This window comes from Varanus komodoensis, unplaced genomic scaffold, assembly GCF_004798865.1.
Source record: "Varanus komodoensis strain SLA01 unplaced genomic scaffold, ASM479886v1 scaffold1, whole genome shotgun sequence".
Taxonomy (NCBI): domain Eukaryota; kingdom Metazoa; phylum Chordata; class Lepidosauria; order Squamata; family Varanidae; genus Varanus; species Varanus komodoensis.
This window is the reverse complement of record NW_025335268.1, coordinates 63930903-63950635: the sequence shown is the minus strand read 5'-3', so window position 1 is coordinate 63950635 and position 19733 is coordinate 63930903. Positions and strand designations below refer to the sequence as shown.

The window sequence follows — 19733 nt, the reverse complement described above, 5'->3', positions numbered from 1 at the left end:
AAGGCTAGAGAAGTGAGGCTGAATCACCAAAATGCGAAAGACCATTTTAGCTCAAAGCTCTTATTGCCTGTATCTAAGCTTCAGAAGAGGCATTGCAACTTTTTAGCATGAGGAGGAATTGCACAAAAGCACTAACTAAACAGTTGGTTTAAAGGAACAGAACTAGCCACCGAGAGAACCACAGATGACTGGACTGGGGCCCCAGGTGGGCCAGATTTGGTTCCTGTAGATTTGTATCCCAATCCTAAAGCATGCCCCTATAGCATACTATTGTTGGGGTGTGTGGGTGCTAAGATGGAGGAGATATCCCTCAGCAGTCAGATCTAAGTCTACCTGAAAATGCAAAGGGAGATATAATTACAGTACAACTGGAGAGTGCATGTACATTTTTGCTTGTATTTTGTTATTTTTATTGTGTTCTGGTTTTTATCGTGTATTTACTGTATTTTATCTTACGATTGTGAGCTGCCCAGAGGTGCTGTGGCACAATCAGGTGGCATATAAATGTTTTGAATGAATGAATGAATGAATCTTCCTAAAATAATGGCTTTTCAGCTTACATGGACCTTTGTGCAAGGTATCAGCACAAAAATGTGTATTTTCATTATTTTCCTTGTCCACATTTTCAGTGCTCTCATCCTCATTACTGGAAGACAAACCAGTTGTAGCAAGACCTACTGAGATCCCCCCAGTTATTATTAAGTTAGGCAATATCAATGAAAAATGTAGGACTGTCAGCTTTCCCACTGGTCACTATAGCTGTACCTTTAACAGAAACCAGAAGTACAGGCATTATTTTAAAAAATTATAAACCAGGGTTGTACTAAAAAGAATACATACTCAAGATGTCGTGATCAGGACTAAACAAGGTTTACACGTCCGCTTTAAAGGATAGTATCAATACTTTGAAGCAATATAGGGACTGTGCAAGTTACATGCCAAAGGTATGCTCCCTGCAGTGGGCTCTAGTCAAAAGCATCATTGTGGCAGTCTGAACCAACTGAAATCTGAGCATTTCTCCAAATTGATAAGGTGCAATTAATACACATAGATCATTCTCAAGCACAAGGCATAGTCTACAAGAGACAACAGTTCGTGTTTTGTTTTGTTGTCATTAGGGAATTAGGGAATCCTTGATACAGTGCCTAATTTGGCTAGCCTGTAGAGGAAAAGGCCATATTTAATCCTTCCAATTCTGAAAGTAGCTATTTCATGTCCTAAGTCAGGGTTATTCTGTAAAAACATTGGGAAACAGTAACTGTTATAATAATTCAAGGATTTGAATGGCATAAGAGAATGCAATCTGATAAGCCACGAGCCCGAGCCTTCAAACAGTCACAAAGGGGGAAACTGTGCAGCCCTGCTGTCCTTAGGGCTGCTTCATACACAGGACTGCTAGCTTTAAAGGCATCTGTGCAAGTGACAAGCAAAAATTCAGCAGGAAATGCTTTTTTTCCCTGCCATGGAGGTACAAAGTAAAAAGCTCAAGCTCCTCAGGTTGCCCCAGTAGTCTCAGAAGCACTATCAAAAAAACACATGGTGGTGTTGTTAGTCGCAAAGTCGTGTCTGACCCATTGCGACCCCATGGACAACATTCCCCCAGGCCTTCCTGTCCTCCACCATCCCCCAGAGTCCACTTAAGCTCACTCCAACTGCTTCAGTGACTCCATCCAGCCACCTCACCCTCTGCCGTCCCCTTCTTCTTTTGCCATCTATTGGTCCCAGCATTAGGCTCTTCTCCAGGGAGTCCTTCCTTCTCATTAGGTAGCCAAAGTATTTGAGTTTCATCTTCAGTATCTGGTCTTCTAAAGAATGAGTCTCCCACTATTGGAAAGCATGTACCCTATACAATACCCTGTTCACTCTCTCTTGGAGAGGGAGAGAGTCTAGCTTAGTGATTTTCTGCATAAAACTTAATGGGTCACTTGGAGATTTGGCCTGGAGGGTCATCGTAAGTATGATGCTGGTGTCCCATATCCCATTCCAGGTATCTGCAGATATTTCAGTCGCTTGAAGGCATGTGATCTTAGGGGCTGAATATGGTGGCATGAGCCCACCCACCAGTTAAGATCAACATCTGTGGTTCTGCTTTCAGTCCTCTAAGAGATCAGCCATGTCTTGGGCCAAGGCCTGAATGTACTGAACTGCCACAGAAGCTCTGGCATTCATTTCTCATGGAGATCTGCCAAAGGGCTACTTTTTCACTTATAAAACACCCGTTAAAAACTTATTGGTTTCAGTGTGGTTCTAGTATGTGATGCTATTCTGGGGTTTACTTTTAATCTAGCTGTTTTTCAATGCTTTGCTTTGTGTGTGTCATTTAATGCCTTTAATATTCATACACTGTTTTGAGGCTTTTTTGTCATGGGAAAGTGGGGAGAAATTAGAAAAGGAATTAATCCCTGGAGTATTCTTTTGCAGAAAGCAAATATACAAATAGCCCTGTAGCTGTTAAGAATATCCATTTGATGCTGCCCAAGTTTTCTTTAAAACAAGAATGGGAAATCAAACACATACATCTAAAAAATTAAACAGAATGGTGCTTATTGTGGGAAATTTAGCTTGTATATCCCAGCTAAGAAAGTCCACAAGTGGGAAGAGCAGAGAAAGAGGATTTAAAAGAGGGAAAGATGCCCTGTATCCTTTCCTGCAGCTCCCAACAATAAAAAAGACAACACAGAACTCATCAAAGAACCAAATTCACATGGCAAGCTTATCTACTTTGTGTGAAACCACAGATGCTCAGTGGTGCAGATTTTGAAAGCAAGACGTGGACTGGCCCTACTATTATACAGGGGGAGGTGCCTGCCTCAGGCAGCAGATGCTGGGGAAAAGCCACCAGAATCTAGTTGCCTTCCCATTGGTAGTGCCATTAAGAAAGGCCCCAGTCTATGTGAGGCGATAATAATAGCTGGCATCACAATGTGTCTTGTGATGTCAGCTATTCACCTATGCCCTCTAGTTGCACCACCGCTGCATTGCTTACCTTTGAAGGTGGGTCAGGTGGAGCAGTGAGGTGCTGGAAGACAGCAACGCGCGTGCCCTACAGCCCCTAAAGTAATATTGAAAGAAGATTCAGTTACGGGTCTGTGCATGGAACAGGTGTGTTTTGCCTACCTGCCTGGTTATCTCCCAGGCAGGAACATGTTTTGGGACTCCATGGATTGTGGGACGGGGTGAAGGGGGGGATACTGCTGTGATTCTCAGTCCCGACCCAGCAGTATTGATGAAGAAGATGGTCAGATCAGCCGCTAAGGCAGTCGCCTTTCTCTCTGACTCCAAAAGGCCTGCAACGCTCCTCCTCCTGCAGGTGTCTATTCTTCGGCGTCCTCCGGCTTTGCCGTTGCTAACAATGCAATGCTGTTGTCGCTCCTGCGCACTGGAGAAAAGGAGACCCAGAGAGCTGGGCAACTGCAAGGAGGAGGAAAGGGGGAGAGGAGAAAGAAAAAAGAAAGCTCAAGATAGACGGACGGACGGACAAACACAGAGAGGGAGGGAAAAGGGAGGACCTCTTCCTCCTCCTCCTGCCGCCGTCGCCTCTTGTTAACACCGGCTCAGCCGGCGGAGGGCATTTCGGGTCGGCCTGCCAGCAGCGCATGCTTTTATCAGTTGCTTTTCCTCTGGAGGAGGAGAAGCCGAAGGCGAGAAAGAAAGCGGGACGCGCTGCCCCTGAGTTGCTCTTGCTCGGCGTCTCCTCGAGAGGTGAGGGCGCCTCTGTGCGCGCGACGAGCCCTAGCGGATTAGTTCAGCTTTGTGGCTTGGGTTGGACAGTCTGGGGCTCGCTTGAGGTAAGCGGGGGTAGCGGATTGATTCACCTTTCTGCGCAGAGCGTAGCCTTTAATAGAGCTGCGCGCGCGCGCACGGAGCGGCGCCGCCGCTGCAGGACTCACGCAGGGAAAGTCCACTTTTGTTCGCCGGCTCGTTCCCTTACGGCCTCCACGCGTTGTCCCTTCGCCAAGAACGAGGGGTCCTTTGCTCCCCACCGTTGGGGTTGCCAGGGCAGCCTCCAGCTGAGCCCCTCGGGGCTACACGCGTTTACGGGGGAGTGCGAGGGGGCCTCGATTCCTTCTGAAGACGCTTAGCCGCCTCTCTACCTCCCTGACGAGGACCCCTGAAATGCAGGGAGAGGGAACTTTGCTTCAAGGTAATCTTATGTGGCATCGGGGCCTTCGAGTTTCTTAAGTAGGTGCCTTGGCTGGCTGGGGATGCTGGTAGTAGTAGTCCGACCGCCTGCATGGCACCAGGTTGGGGCAGACTGCTGCGTAAAAAGGCGGGATCCGGACAGGAGTCCTCTGGACTGTTGAGAGGTCGAGAAAAGCGATACCTTCCTGGCATTCCCACTTCTGCATCATTCTTAAAGGTGCAGGGCCCTGCACCCCCTTTTTATGTAGTCACCCTGTGATCCGTAATCCCGAGCATATCCCTCTTTGTCGTTAAGAAAAAGATGACTGCAGAGTGATGGGAGTAGAATGCTTTGGGGAGCGGGGTAGAGGCCACAAGCTGATTCGACCAGGAGTTGTTTCAGTGCTGCTTTTCAGGAGCCAGTGGTTGGTGGTTTGCTGCTGCAGGCTGATTAAGAGGAAAGGAAATGCCCTTTTTAGGCGAACATATTCTTTTCGTAATACCTTGGGGCCCAAACATAAACAGGAGGTGCTTTTCATATTGTAAAGGTGGCCAATTGAGAAGTTGAATTTAATATTAATCAGGTTCATTTAAAGTACAAAGTAGAAACAACTAAAAGACCACCCATACAGTATAGAACACTTCTGAAGACCACTTTTAAAATATAAATTTATACTTTTTTCTTCCATTGTTACCTAGGACAGTAAGTATAGGGTTCCACAGCAGTCTTTTATCCAGCCTTTATGGTTTGCAGTTAATTGCTGCCTGCTTTGCTTCAACTTGTGTTCTGGGAATCTTGAGTAGGCAAGATATGACATACTTTATGGATTATTTTTATAGATGTGACATACTTTATGGATGTTTCTTAGAGATTTTGAAACATGATGTAAAACTAATTGAACACTTAGAAATAGTTTTTTCACCTCCTGAAAATCCACTATGATTGGGATATTGGCAGTTCACTCTGCTGAAAAAGAATCAACATGGTTTCTGCCAAGCTATTATAATAATGTGTTTTCTTGTCTCACTTAACATTTAGAGTTGTTTGAGAATGACCATAAACACGGATGGGGTGATCTGGTAGACACTGTTTACTTGGACTTTTTCATAAGTGTCTCACCAAGAATCCTGAACAAACTTAGCAATCATGGCATAAGAGAGGAGCTCCACTTGTGGTTCATGAACTGGTTAAAGATAGAAAATAGACTAGGAATAAATGGTAAATTTTCCCAGTGGAGTGTTGTAAACAATGGGGGTCTCCAAGGAGCTGTACAGGAACTGATACATTAGCTAAGGAGAGGCATAATAGAGGTGTATAAGGTCATTTATAACATGGAAAAAACAGACATGTTTTTCCCACTGTAATAGAAGCAGAGGTCATCCCATGAAACTGAATGATGGAAGATGCAGGACAGATAAAAGGAAATACTATGTCACACAGTGCATAGTTAAATGATGGAATTTCAAGATGTAGTGATGCCTCCCAGTGTGGATGGATTTAATACCTAAGTGAACAATTGCTAAGAGGGTATGCTCTGCTACTGCTTAGGCATCTCTTGCTGTCCTTTCTCCAGAAAGCTCATTCAGTTTCTGTTTAGTAAATATCAGTGGAATGTAGTGGCAGTGGTTACTGATGTATTCTTGTCATCAGAGTCCCTGAGGGCCCTGAGTTTCCTGTCTACAGGTGTGGGTATATCTTTAAGTGTCTAGACTGAGCAGACAGAAATGAAAAGTCATGGAACACAGGCAAGACATCATTGTGTTTCATTATGGTATTTCATATATGTTTGATACTCAGTTTAGGGTTTAGCTGGTATGGAAGGTATGATGCTTATTCTTCCTTTGTATCTTTGTTTGCTTATCAATGGAACGTCTAAGGAAGCTGGCAATGTAAATAAGCCTACAAAAGTGATTGGCCAGCACAATTTTTACTAGCCTCTTAGCAAGCTAGTAAAAACAGTTGACTTCCACTAAGAAGAGGGCAGATGGATTGCTCTGTTCACCCTCCTGTGTTAGTGTGCTAACTGTGGAAAAAGTTACTTCCTTTCCTCCACGGGTACTACAAAACTAAACAGGCTGTTTGGCAAAGATCTGTAACTTCTCTGCCTTTTGTCCACTTAGCCACGTACAGTTCCTGGTCACCTATGGCAGGGGTACAGGTCTGGTTTGAACAATCCATGGCCTGCCCCACTCCCTGTAGGCTAGATACCATGAGGCTGCATGGAGCCACCTGCAATATCACCTCCCTTTTTCTTTTATTTTTTATGCTTTGAAAGCATTGGAAAAGCCAGGCAACTGGTGCTATTTCTGAACAAAGATGCCTGATGAGGAGAAGTGGAGGTTGTGACTCACCTCTGCATAGGAAGGAACACTTGTTCCTGCCATTTGCAGGTGAGTCCTGCAGTCTAGGCCATCCACATTCACAATGCGGTCTCTGATTAGATGCAGTAGCAGGAATGAGGAGACTCATCTGAACAGGGAAGGGCAACTACTCTTCCTGGTGCAGGTGAGTTATTCCCAGGCCATCTAGCATGCCTGCTGTTATCTTCACGCCAACAGGAAAATTCCTGCTTTATTTCTGATTTTGGATCAGAGATGGCAGCAAAGATGCCTTGCTATGGGTACCAAGCAAGTTGTTAAATGCAAGACAAAGCAAAATGCATAATGTGATGTTGTCATTTATGCAGTGGCAACTGCTTCTGAGGTGGGGGAACAAGCAGTGCAAAGTTATAAGGAAGAAGGATGATGAGGCATGGAGTGGTGGCAGTACTTTGTTTCTTTCAATTGTTTCTAAGCTCTTAGAGTAGCAGCAAACAATTGTAGGAATACTAGGCATTTATATAAGAAAAAGAATAATGACATATTCTATTTCTGGCTAGGACAATACTGTGGGAAAACCATTGTGTACCCATTTTGCTGTGCTAGAATTGCAGGATGAAATTTGTACAAAGTGACCTCTCTACCCATGCAGAAATTGAGGCATGTGGTTCACTGCACATGCCATTCATCCTGTGATTAGCTGACCCACATATTGAAATAAAGGATATTTGAATACTGGGTCAGTGCTATGTGAGTTGCCTGGCAATCTCAATACAAGTTGAACTCCTTAAGAAAGCAGTTTTCTGCTTGTAAGATTCAGCTGATTCAGATGGATTTCTGATAAGAGCAGGTCAGAATGACTGTGTGAATCACATACTTGGATTAAATAAGAAAGGTAGAGGGTTTTGTTTGTTTTTAGGAATATCGTATTAGCCAGTTTGGGATATTTATTTGAATGTGATTCAGTGTGGACTAAGGAATGGCAAATTGTAGGCAGAGACATCAGGAAGGCTACAAATCCCACCATCCCTTATCAGTGCCGATGCCAGCTAGGGCTGGAGGGAGTTATTGGGTAAAACATTCAGAGAGATGTAAGAGCTTGGAAAAGGTCATCTGGATTTACCAGTTATGGTTAAAAAGCATGACACTCTCATCTTACAGATGCTTCAGGTAGTTGATTACCATTAAGTATTCAGCTTCCAATAATGTTCTTGCTTTGTTCCATACTTCCTACAACTACTGTTTTTGGAGAATATGTCCTTAGGGAATGCTTTGTATTTCCGTGGACCCATATAGAAGTTACTTCCCAACAAAGTACCCATTCCTTTGTTATAATGTTTTGGATAGTATTAGCTCTCCTGATAAAGCAGGAACGGTACTGCACATGATCACTGAACACCTGTGCTTTAGCAATTACAGAGCTTTTGGACACAGGATTGTTAATTAGCTGACTCTCCTTTCTGTTTTGTTTTAGAACTGAGATCCAAGCATCACATGAGGAATGCTTCTTTTCCATTAAGCCTTTCTGAAATATATCTAAATTAATTCAGAAACACTTGAAGTTGTAACATCACTAATGTATGCTAAGTCCTAGTCCAAGGATTAAAAAAAATGAAACTGAATGACAATTACCTGGGATTCAGAGTGAGGGACAAGTTCATACTTCTTAGTCACCTCTGGTTGTCATATACAGAGACACGTATGTCTCTGTGAAGTTACTCTAGTAACTTCAGTGGGAATCAAGAGTGGAAGATAGAGCCCAAGTGACTGGTTTCAGGCTTTCTACTGGCTGAATAAGCTGAAAGATACCATAAGGACCACATGGAAAACTAATTTATTTATTTATTTATTTATTTTTATTTATTAAAACATTTCTATGCCGCCCCATTCGCCGAAGCCCCGGGGAAGCTCACAACATAAAATACAAGAAATAACAATATAAAATAAGTTGCCCTAGCCAGATAAAATAAGCAAATAATATTAACAATTAAAATGACGCTTAAATAAAAAGGTCTTAGCCTGGCGCCGAAAAACAAATAAGGATGGCGCCAGGTGGACCTCTCTGGGGAGCGCATTCCATAGATTGGGCGCCACCGCAGAGAAAGCCCTCCTCCGAGTACCTACCCTCCTAATTTCTTTCACGGAGGGTTCCTGGAGAAGGGCCTCTCCCGCAGATCTCAAGGGGCAGGCGGGCGTATATGGATGTAAGCGCTCCTTCAGGTAACCAGAACCCAAGCCGTTTAGGGCTTTATAGGTCATCACCAACACCTTGAATTGGGCCCAGACTTCAATGGGAAGCCAGTGAAGCTGACGGAGGACTGGAGTCATGTGAACATAACGCCCAGTCCCCGTCAGCAGCCTGGCAGATCTATTTTGAACCAAGTGAAGTATCCGGACCGTCTTCAAGGGTAGCCCCACGTAGAGCGTGTTACAGAAGTCAAGGTGGGAAGTCACCAGCGCGTGTGTCACTGTCGCCAGGCAGTCATACTCCAGGTAGGCGTGCAGCTGATGAATCAGCCAAAGCTGAAGGAAAGCGCTCCTCGCCACTGCTGTCACCTGAGCTTCCAATGAAAGCTCCGGGTCGAGGAGTACTCCTAAGCTGCGGACCTTGTCCCTAAGAGGGAGTGCAACCCCATTCAGGACTAGGTTCAATTCATCCTCTCTGAAGCCCGATCCGCCAACCAACAGGACCTCTGTCTTGTCTGGATTGAACTTCAGTTTATTTGCCCTCATTACCTCGGCCAGGCACTGGTTCAGTACAGCCACTGCCTCACCTGGATTGGTGGAAAACGAGAGGTAGAGCTGGGTATCATCAGCACACTGATGATTCCACAGCCCACACCTCCTGATGACCTCTCCCAGCAGTTTCATGTAGATGTTAAACAGCAAAGGGGACAAAATGGAGCCCTGTGGTACTCCATGGCATAGCTGCCATGGTGCAGAGCCATAGTCCCCCAGCACCACCTTCTGGAATCGGCCATTGAGATAGGAGCGGAACCACTGCAAAGCAGTGCCTCTGACCCCCAATCCCGCTAGCCTATCCAGAAGGATACCATGGTCGATGGTATCGAAAGCCGCTGAGAGGTCCAGGAGAACCAACAGGGACGCACTCCCCCTGTCCTTATCCCTGCACAGGTCATCATACAGGGTGACCAAGGCAGATTCAGTACCGTACCCGGGTCTGAAGCCGGACTGAAATGGGTCCAGATAATCAGTTTCATCCAAGAGAGCTTGGAGTTGTCCCGCCACCACCCGCTCTAACACCTTGCCCAGAAATGGGATGTTGGATACTGGTCTATAATTAGTGGCCATCTCTGGATCCAGTGACGCCTTCTTCAGGACCGGTTGGACTACCACCTCCTTTAAAGGGGCAGGCACCCGACCCTCCCTCAGAGAAGCGTTAACCACTTCCAAGATCCAGATCCCAATCCCGTGCTTGGAATTATGTATTAACCAAGACGGGCAAGGGTCCAATAGGCAAGTGGTTGGACGTACTCATCCAAGCACCTTGTCCACATCATCGGGCCGCAATAACTGAAATTCATCCAATAATTCTGGACCAGACGGCAGCATTGGTGTCTCCCCAGAAACCTCTGATTCACTAGTGGAGTCTAGCTCGTGACGAATCTGAGCGATTTTCTTCCTGAAATGCATGGCAAAGTTGTCACAGCGGGCCTTTGAGGGTGGAACCAGATCTTTCTTAGGACCTGGATGAACCAGGCCTTGCACCACTCGAAAAAGCTCCGCCGGACGGCATTTTGAGGAGGCAATGGAAACGGAAAAAAAACTCCCATTGCATCCCATTTTTGACTTCTGAAGCACCTTTCATAAGGTTCCCACATTCTTGCAGGGAAAATGCAACATTTAGTTCTGAAAGTGAAAGAAATTATATTTCTTCTTGTGTATTTGTAGTTTGTTGTAAATGGCATCTAAATCGGAATGGATGCCAAGAATTTTATTAGAAAAATTTGTTGGAAGTCAGTTAGGTTTAGCTAGCAAGGGCTCAATCAGCTATCCATTCAGGACAGATTGTAAGGCCTCATGCAACATTTGGAAAAAACTCTTTTAGCCATGCTGTGTATGCAGTGGTGGTAAGAGTTAGGATGTTTTTTACTACTGCCATCACCAAGAAATCTTTAGCCTGTCTTCTGTCACCATGAATTTTCTGCCACATGCTGAGCCATCAACCCAACAGTTTCACTGTACCTTGGCTCCATTATATATCAAGGGGCTAAATAGACTCTACAGCATGGCTGAAAGTATCTAGGAGTGATCATAATGATTGCCTGGATCATTTTCCCATTTCAGAGAGAGATTAGAGCACTATCATCACTGCCAGCTATGTCGACAGAAAAATCGTAGACTCATTGGTATATGACTGGGCTCCATACTTTCAGGATAGCATATCATTTTGGAGGTCAGGAACAGCAAGTAATCCAAACCTAAGCGGATAATGATATATCCCTAGAGAGGGTGCCCTATAGCTTCACCATGCAGAGAATGTTCTTATTACCCACTATAAAGTACCAGATCAAGTATGTGTGCCATTGACATAAACATGGATTATGTCCTGACCTTGTAGAATGAGGTGGGGTGCCGTTTTTGTGGCAAAAAGACCACAAATGGTAAATCCTCTTCCAGCTACAGCTAACTTTCCTGTGGTTGGTCTGTCAACCAAACACCAGTACCAGAACCTGACTGATAGAAAAGCTTTTGGAGAGGGGTAGTAAGTGGCAAAGTCACGGGAAGAAGGAGTGTTACCTCACCTCTGCACTCCTCATAAAATTACATTCCATACCCACTCTTGTGTTTTGCCCATGCATAATTTTGGCAGAACACAAGAAGAACCATGCTGGATTAGACCAAGGGTCCATCTAGTTCAGCATTCTTTTGGCACAGTGACCAGCCAGCTGCCTGGTTTGTTTAAACACATAGTTTTGCCTTAAGTGTTCTGTAGAGTCCATTCCTAAATGGCTGCCATTCAGATGAGTGGTACTACTTACAGTGAACGTAAGGAGCAATATCCTGCACTGTCCCTGTACAAGTTCAATAAGCCACTAGAGCAACAGGAACTAGGTGTTTCTGAAACCATGGGAAATTGCGATTTATATCCTGCGATTTATATCCTGCCTTTTTCCTGCAAAGGGCTCAAGGCAGCTGACATCATCTCTCCTCCTCCATCTTATCCCCACAACAACAACCCTGTGAGGCAGGTTGGGCTGAGAGGCTGTGACTGGCCCAAAGTCACCCAGTTGAGCGGGGACCTGAACCCAGGTCGTCTGAGTCCCAGTCCCAGGCTCTTAACCACTACACTACACTGGCTCTCAAGGAACTTACGAAATGAGTGGAAGCACTAGATTCTGGAATAGGGCAGGTCAGGGGAGCTCACAGAAGAGAGCCTAGCAGACTTGTTCCATTCCAGAAGCAACCATTTTTGCTCATTTTGAGGCTTCCAAGAATACCTGGTTCCATTTGTGCCAGTGGTCCATTCTGCTGATGCAGCAGAACTAGAAAGGGCTCAGCCATGGTATAGGATACCATTCCTGATATAGACTTATTTGAGAAGATGTATGTATTGCCTCAAAACAGGTTTATTTAACTGACATCTCCAATTAAAATGATCAGGTCGCAGGTGATGGGATTGCAGGGAGGAAGCTGAGAGGAACCTCTCTGCTTTAAAACATGGAGAGGTTCTGCAATCAGAATAGACAGTACTGAGCAGTGGTTCCTGCTGTCAGTGCTGTAGTAATTGTAACCTGAAGAGGAGTCCAGGATTCATAGCTTGTCCCTTTTTCACAGACCAAAGAAGGTCATATGACGTGGTGTAATGCAGTTTCCTTTGGGCCTTGTTGTCCAGTATTTTCTACTTGGACTGACAGTGCTTCTAAGCAAAGCATTTCCTATTATGTTTTACTTTTAAAGTTGCAATGTCAGGGAATTTTAACTTCTTCAATTTGAACAAGTACTAAAGCAGCATTGTGAGTAACCCATCAGGAGCAATCTCAATTCTACTTGATGTGCCCCTCCTTTCCTCACTTAGCCTGTTACCTGCTGTCAGTGACAGGAAACTATTATAGTACAATATGATCTTTACAGGATTGATAACATGGAGGATTGCTAAAACTGTTGTGTTTGTACTGGTCTTATTATTACTCTTTTCACAGAGTGGGAAATAGAGAAAATGAAAAGGTGAAGCATTTCTTGTGAGGGATGAAGAATCTTTTTTCATCCTGAGGACTAGATTCCACTTCAGATAAGTTCTTGGGGGCTAGGTTCCAAAACCAAAATGGTGGGGCTAAAAATAAAAAGAAGTGCCATACTTTAGCTTAAAAGACTTACTGCCAGTAACTAAGCTTTAGGAAAAGCATTTCAGTCTTTCAAGATAGGAAAAAAACCTGCCAAAAAGCTGGGAAACTCCTGTGTGTTTAGTGGCTAGGGGAATGGAGGATAGTTATCTGTGTGGCTAGATTGGGATCCCAGTTAGTTCTCATAAGGTCCCACATTTCAAATTAAGGAATGGGAAAAGAATCAACAGCTGTGAAATTATAGTAGGAATTCTAAGACTTAGGATGTAAATGTATAACTCTTTAGAGAAAGCAAAGGCTTAAAAATCCCTGGTGGGAACTGTAGGCATTTTTAAGCCTATATGTACAAGGAGTGTGGGATGCAGTGACACAGTGGGTTAAATTGCTGAGCTGCTGGACTGGTTGATCAAAAGGTTGACAGTTCGAATGTGCACATGGGGTGAGCTCCTGTGCTTCATCCCAACCTTGCAGTTTGAAAGCATGCGAATGCTAGTAGATAAAAAGGTGCCACTTTGATGGGAAGGTAACAGCGTTCTGTGCACTTCGGTGTTTAGTCATGCTGGCCACATGACCATGGAAACTGTGGACAAATGCTGGCTCCCTTGGCTAGGAAATGGAGATGAGCACCGCCCCCTAGAGTCAGGGATGACTGGGCTTTAATGTCATGGGGAAACCTTTACCTTTTACAAGGAATGTGCTTTTGATTACTTTGCCATGTTTCTCTTCCTGGGTGATGACCTGGACGTTTTAATATGCTTACCCTAAAATGAAACTTGCTGGCATGTTTGACCATAAAATTCAATGGCTTGAGAGGTTTGAGGTGACTGAATACGATCATGTTGTCTGTCCCTACATTTGTGTTTCTGCTTGGCATCGAGGATGTAAGAATGCAAAAATATCATCTGCTTTACACTCCTACCCCATTCTGTTTCCCATTTTGAAGCCCATCTCATGTTGTCATTTTGTTGTGAATCATAATGCATGTTTTTGAAATTTATGGTCAAACAGCAAAGAAATTGCTTTAAGTTACATAAAAAAGAATTCCAAGCATTTGAGAGCAGGTTGATGTCCTCATTATGTCAGAAACATTTTCCATCAAAGTCTGCCTATGGAATAATTTTAGATGTGTCTGACCTTTTATTAACTCTTAGCAATAAAAGAAGCACATCTAGCATAAACTTTTGTGAAAAGTTGTAAATTCATGTAAAATTAGCAATTTATAAATTGCTTGGAATGGATTTTAAAGACACTTTCATTTGTGTATAGTATTCTTCTGAATATACACAAGCACACCATTGCTGTCATGCATTCTTTGAAACAGTACACTTAAGAATACAGCCAAAATAATTTTACAGTACAATTGTAAATATGACTGTTCAAATGTAAGTGTATATAGGATTGTAGTTTTAGTATCTTTCTTCTGTTGCTTTGCTCTCCCTACTTTTAAAACTTTCTTGTAATGTAGCTGAGATAATAAAATACCTATCACTGAATAACATAATTTAGCCAAATTATAATGAAAAAGGATAGGATTAAAACCAGAATTAATAAATCAATATGCATTGTGTATTCCTTTCTCTTTCTTATCCTCACAGAAAATAGAGGGATATTTTCGTTTATCAACAAATCAGTTTTGCAGTAGTACCTAGTGTTTTTGAAAGACTGGAATTGCTCAGTGCTGTTGTTTCATGGGATGTGCTGTGCCTGTAGGATTGTAGCTTTAATCTGGTTGTAATGTCCTTCCTGGGGTGGAATGTGCTTTTCAAGTCAGCGTATCCTTTCCAGGGCAGTGTTTGCTCACTGTTGTGTGGTAGATCAAAGCAGCTGGAATCAGATATCCTACATGGCAATGCCTAGGTTTATTAAGACAGTAATTGCTGGTCATGCTGACACTATCAATAGCAAGCATTAGAATGCAATTCTGAAGATAGTGCCTGTGAGAACTTCTAGGTTTTTAAAGTGCTGACACAAAGTGCAAAAAGCTGCTTTGAGGACAGAAGCTCCTGGCATCTGTTCTGTAGCTCGATGTATTATTGGAATGATCTACCTAATAAAATTATAAAGGTGATCAGGCAATGGAAGATGGAGGCTGCATACATGTGGTGTACAAGGGAAAACTGACCACCTTATTTCCCTGCCAACCAGCCCTTCTGAAAAGGAAAACACACTAAGTTTGTAATACTTGATACTGTGTCTCCTTTCCTCTTTTGTAGCTCCAGCTAGACGGAGCCTACATAGGCTGTAGAATGAGGTGGTAAGATTCCCATGAGAAGTGTTCTGCTTTAGGTGGGGGACATTTTTGAATGCTTCTTCACAAACTAGTACTTCTAGTAGTATTTCTTATGCCAATTGTATTGAAATAGCATTTTGTATTGACTAGCTGGTTGTCTAGCCTGTGGTCATGCAATGAGCTGAGTTTTAAGGTTGACTTAGACTTAAATGACTGGATCCAGTGCTGGCCATGTGCCAGCAGAAAGGAAACTGCTATGGAGCTGTATCCATACAATCACTTCCCCTCTGCAGTCCTCTCCATGTACCCCCAAATGTGCTTCAGCGGGTTGGCAGACTCTCTGAAGCAGATTTGGATGTGTTATATATGGGGAGAGGTCGCTGTAGGGGAGCAAAGGAATATTCTGTTGTGCAGCACATGTCTTCTCATGTTACATTGACTTTAGCCCACTTATAAATCACTTTCATTTTCTTCTTAATTTGTTTCCTTTTCATTTCAGTTTGCAAAAATTAAAACCTTTAAAATATATTGTAAAGCCATATATAGAAAAACAAAGAAATACTCAGCACAGAGATAATTTTAAAGCAATTTTAAGCAATTAATAAGAAGGACCTGTTTTAAACCTTATCATTGGTTGCCCAATGGCTGAGGGAATGTGAAGGTCTTCACCTGGCTTCAAAAAGTGTTGATGCCAGGTGGCCTCGTCAGCAGGGCTGTGGAGTCAGTACATAAAACCTTTGACTCCGAGTCCTCAATTTATGGTACTTTCAACTCAGACCCCCAACTTCTTTATTTATATATCAGTACAGGAAATAAATATACTAATTCTGTACATCCTGTATTGATTGAAAGTACTCAACCTACAAGGCATTACATCACTGCCAATGTGAATCATCAGAATACATTTTAGAATCCTAACCAGTTAAAATGTATCCTGAAAATATAACCTGGAAAAATAGATTGCTCAAATTATTATCTGTGAAATAGGAAATTTTTAACACATTATTTATATTATGATTTAAATTTATTAGGAGTTGGAGTTGGTACATTTTACTGACTCCAACTCCAGCAACCCAAGAATTATTTCTGAGTCCAGCTCTACAGTCCTGCTCATCTGGAAGAACATTCTGCAGTCGCGGGGCCACTACCAGGAAGGTCCTCTCCCTCATTGCCAACTTATGGGCTTCTCCCAGAGGAGGGCCTTAGATGGTCATTGAAACAAGCAGCTTCAGGTCATTTCCTGCGAGACATGAACTTCATTTCACTCTTTGCGTAGTGAACCAGTGTCTTTATGATGGCAAGCCCTGTCTCCAGCCTATAGGTTTTCATTGCGGGATTTGAAAAAATCCCAGATATGTGCAAGACTTTTCTTGAAAAGTCTTGGAGGAAAATCTGTGGCTTTGTTGCAATGGGAGTGGCATAGAAATGTTTTAAATAAATAAATAACAAGCTCCAAGATCTGATAGGGTCTATTTTTTAAGTTGAAGTGTTACATAGATTTGCTGTGATGAATGTCCATGCTGGAAATATGAGGCTCTTCTTACTGTTTTAATAAAGCTGTGACCATGCTTGAAGGTTTCTCTGGACTGTTTGCATGTTTATATCAAGCTTTGGTATAATTTCTGCAGCGGCTCATAAATCTATAGTGCAATGGAATGTGGAGTGATACCACACTTATCATTTGGGCCGGGGGTACAGTTATTTCAGTCACGGGAATAATTTCTGAATGGAATGAACTTTGAAGCATTTCCCCTGCAGTATGTTATAGGAGAATTCTTCCCTAAATGTCGACAGGTAACCTTTTTAGCATTTGTAGCACAAGTATATTATAAAGGATTTCTTAATATACTGGTGCTTAGTCATGTGGACTGCCTTTTAAATTAGGAACTTGAAAAAAATCCAAGAAAGTTTCCTAGGCAAATTAAATTAGCTTCTGTAGGGTAATTTGCATTAAAATGTTCATTTTGCATTATAAAATTTCCATATGCTCTAGAGAGTGATCTAATTTAGCATATTTACTTCATATGTATTTAGTAAATAAAACTAAAAAAGTAAATAAAACCAAAGTACACCACATAGTTGAACTGAAATATTGCAGGGGGGGATTAAAGTCCTTTTAATAGTATAAGCACTATTTCAAGTAGCATTTTATGATAGTACTTATAAAAATAGTTAAATTAATTGGAATGTAATTCTCTTACATTGTTTAAAGGTAAGGGAAATAAAAATAAAGAAAATGACACAATGAGGCTGTTTGGAGATAACAGCAGCTTTTGGCTGCAAATCATAGGTTAAAATTAACCCATGAATTTTGAGGACCCATGCAATCTTTTTCTTTTTTCCAGCAACAGCCTATGAGTGTAACATTTTTAGGTTGTTTTCTGTGACTGTTCATGAACTGCTGCTGAGTGCCACTGTTAACATCTAAACAGTACCACTAACAAAGAATTCTGCATGATATACTAAGAACCGCTCGTGTATTTCAACAAAGATCAACTCTTTTCCCTTGAGGTTGCTGGAACACCATCTCTTTCATTGTTACTAATTCTTCAACCCATTTTATTCTGAAACATAGCTGTATTTCAGTGACAGATATGTATTTTATCATATACTTGTTAGGGACGATTATATGAGAAGTATTATGAAACTGAAGTTGCTAAGCTTACCTAATAATGTCTTTCTAATTGTCATCTATCCATGTTTACTTATACACTTATGAAATAGTTTTTTTTTCCCCTGTGGAAAAATTAAGCACTAGAAGATTTCTGCCCCCGTCATTGCAGATATTGAATGGCTTCCATTTTGGACTGTGGAAAACAAACGTGGCTGGAAAGATTGTTTCACCTTTACATGAAATAGAACTTCAAAATAACACTGGCAGATGCATCATGATTAGTAAGGCTCATGTGGGAACAATTACTGATAGACTTGCATCATCTTGCTTTGTACAATAAGGAGAAAAAGATAGAACTAATCTTCCTAAAGTAGATGGGAATGTGAGCAAGTATAAACTCTAGTAAGAATGTGATACTATGCATATTTAGACTCCCTCCAAAAAAGACCTTCAACCCCCAAAAAGTTGTCCACCCCTCCCCCCCATTATCCAGAATGTATAGGATTTCACCTTTTCTTGGCCTTTAGGGTCTGATTCTTTTATGTTCAATGCATAGATATGGTCTGCCACATGAACTGGAAAAAATTGCTCAAAAGAATGGTTTGTGCCACTCTGTGCACTACATAATCATGGCATTTACATTTATCAATTGGTAGGGAATAAAACCTCTAGTCCTTGGAATACAAGTTTTCCACAAAACTTCCTGCACATTTTTTGCTAGGGTGCATTTAAAGGAATAGCCCTGAAATCTAGTTTTGTACTGGGTGTAATAGTTTTTAAAACTATAACTTAAGTCCCAGTGAATTAAGCATGATAGGAAGAGATTCGCAATGCACTGACGTAAGTTGTGGGAGCGATATGGAAAAGTCTGGAGTAGATAGTGAAAAATGTGCAGAATGTGTTGAATAAATCTTGTTTTTCAAATTTTGTTTATATTTTATAAAATACATCTTAAGTTCTGAGGCTCGGTCGTTCATCTGCGTATTATACGTACATCGTGATTTTCCCTATTTAGTCTGTGAAACTGTGCAGCAATCAGACAGTGAATTGCTTTCAACTTGTGACTTTCTGTGCCCATTTCATCATCTCTATAAGTGCATGTGGCTTAGTATTTATTGCTAAGCATGGCTCTGTTTCATCTTGTTTTTTCAGCTGATCTATTCCATTAATAAGGGGCGCAATCTTGCCTGATTACTTTTATAGCGATGGTAGTGTTTTTTGTGGAGAAAACAAAAGTCTGGGCTTTCAATTCTGACTTGTTCTCTTTCTCTCTCTAGCTGGAATGCATGCTGCTTTCTCTGCAAGTTATTAAGCAGCAAGAGGTTGAGAAGGGCAAAGCTGAAGGATGCCGTCTGAGGTGTGCCTCAGGTATAGTTCATAGGAGCTGTCCCAACTAATTTCTGTTTAATGTGTGTTCCTGTACTGAATGCTAGCCTAAAGGACAGCAATGTCACAAACTGCATGCATGAATATTGCATCAAAATGACTGTACTGAGCCATGTCTGTGACGATTTATTTCTGCAGCTGTGATGGGCTTCCATGATTTTTCACTGTAACTTTTCCCCATAGAAATATTTACATAGAAAATATTTGTTCCTGCTGTGTTTTTTGAACTCATTTGCATGTTAATCATGCTGACACACAAAAAAGATCTGTCTTCCTGTTAATGAGCAGCATTGTGTTGATCCTCATGGATCAGTCACCAGATTGCCAGCTAAACTTTGGGTACAGATTGTTTTCAGTGTAGTTTATGAACCATAAAGAAGAAATAAAAGGCAATTACTTTTGTTACGAAGGTTACTGTGATGGCCATAATGTGTAAAATACCAGGAGGTCACTTTTACAGGGTAATTTCACAGTGTCTTTTACATATTTCTATGTATTTCATATGGGATTATAAGCAGGCTTCTTGTGTATCTGTGAGAGCGAAATGTGAACAAGTTCAAAGGTGATCAAGACCCCAAGTTCAAAGAACTAAACTTAAGGGTCAGTCTTAAGAAAGGTTTGGGGTAGTGTCTCCTAGCCTGGTGCCCTCCAGATGTAAGCCAGTTAGACTGTGGGTCATGATGGCTGGGATGATGGAGCTTGTAAACCAGCACATTTGGAGGGTGCCAACTTGAGGAATTCTTTTGTTGTTAATGTA

At 42.2% G+C, this 19733-nt stretch overlaps 1 protein-coding gene across 2 annotated transcripts in view; it reads left to right on the top strand.

Moving 5' to 3' along the window:
* The first annotated feature begins 3316 nt into the window (after window positions 1-3316).
* The window catches only part of KLHL32 (kelch like family member 32), an 86808-nt gene continuing 70391 nt past the window's right edge, over window positions 3317-19733 (top strand). The window contains exons 1-2 of one of the 2 annotated variants that reach the window (XM_044427498.1): window positions 3317-3702; window positions 18868-18958. In XM_044427498.1, the coding sequence (XP_044283433.1) occupies window positions 18936-18958 (23 nt within the window). In that variant the 5' untranslated portion in view covers window positions 3317-3702; window positions 18868-18935. Of the gene's footprint in view, window positions 3703-4075; window positions 4145-18867; window positions 18959-19733 lie in introns of those variants that run through there. The other variant, XM_044427490.1, reaches the window with a different exon arrangement.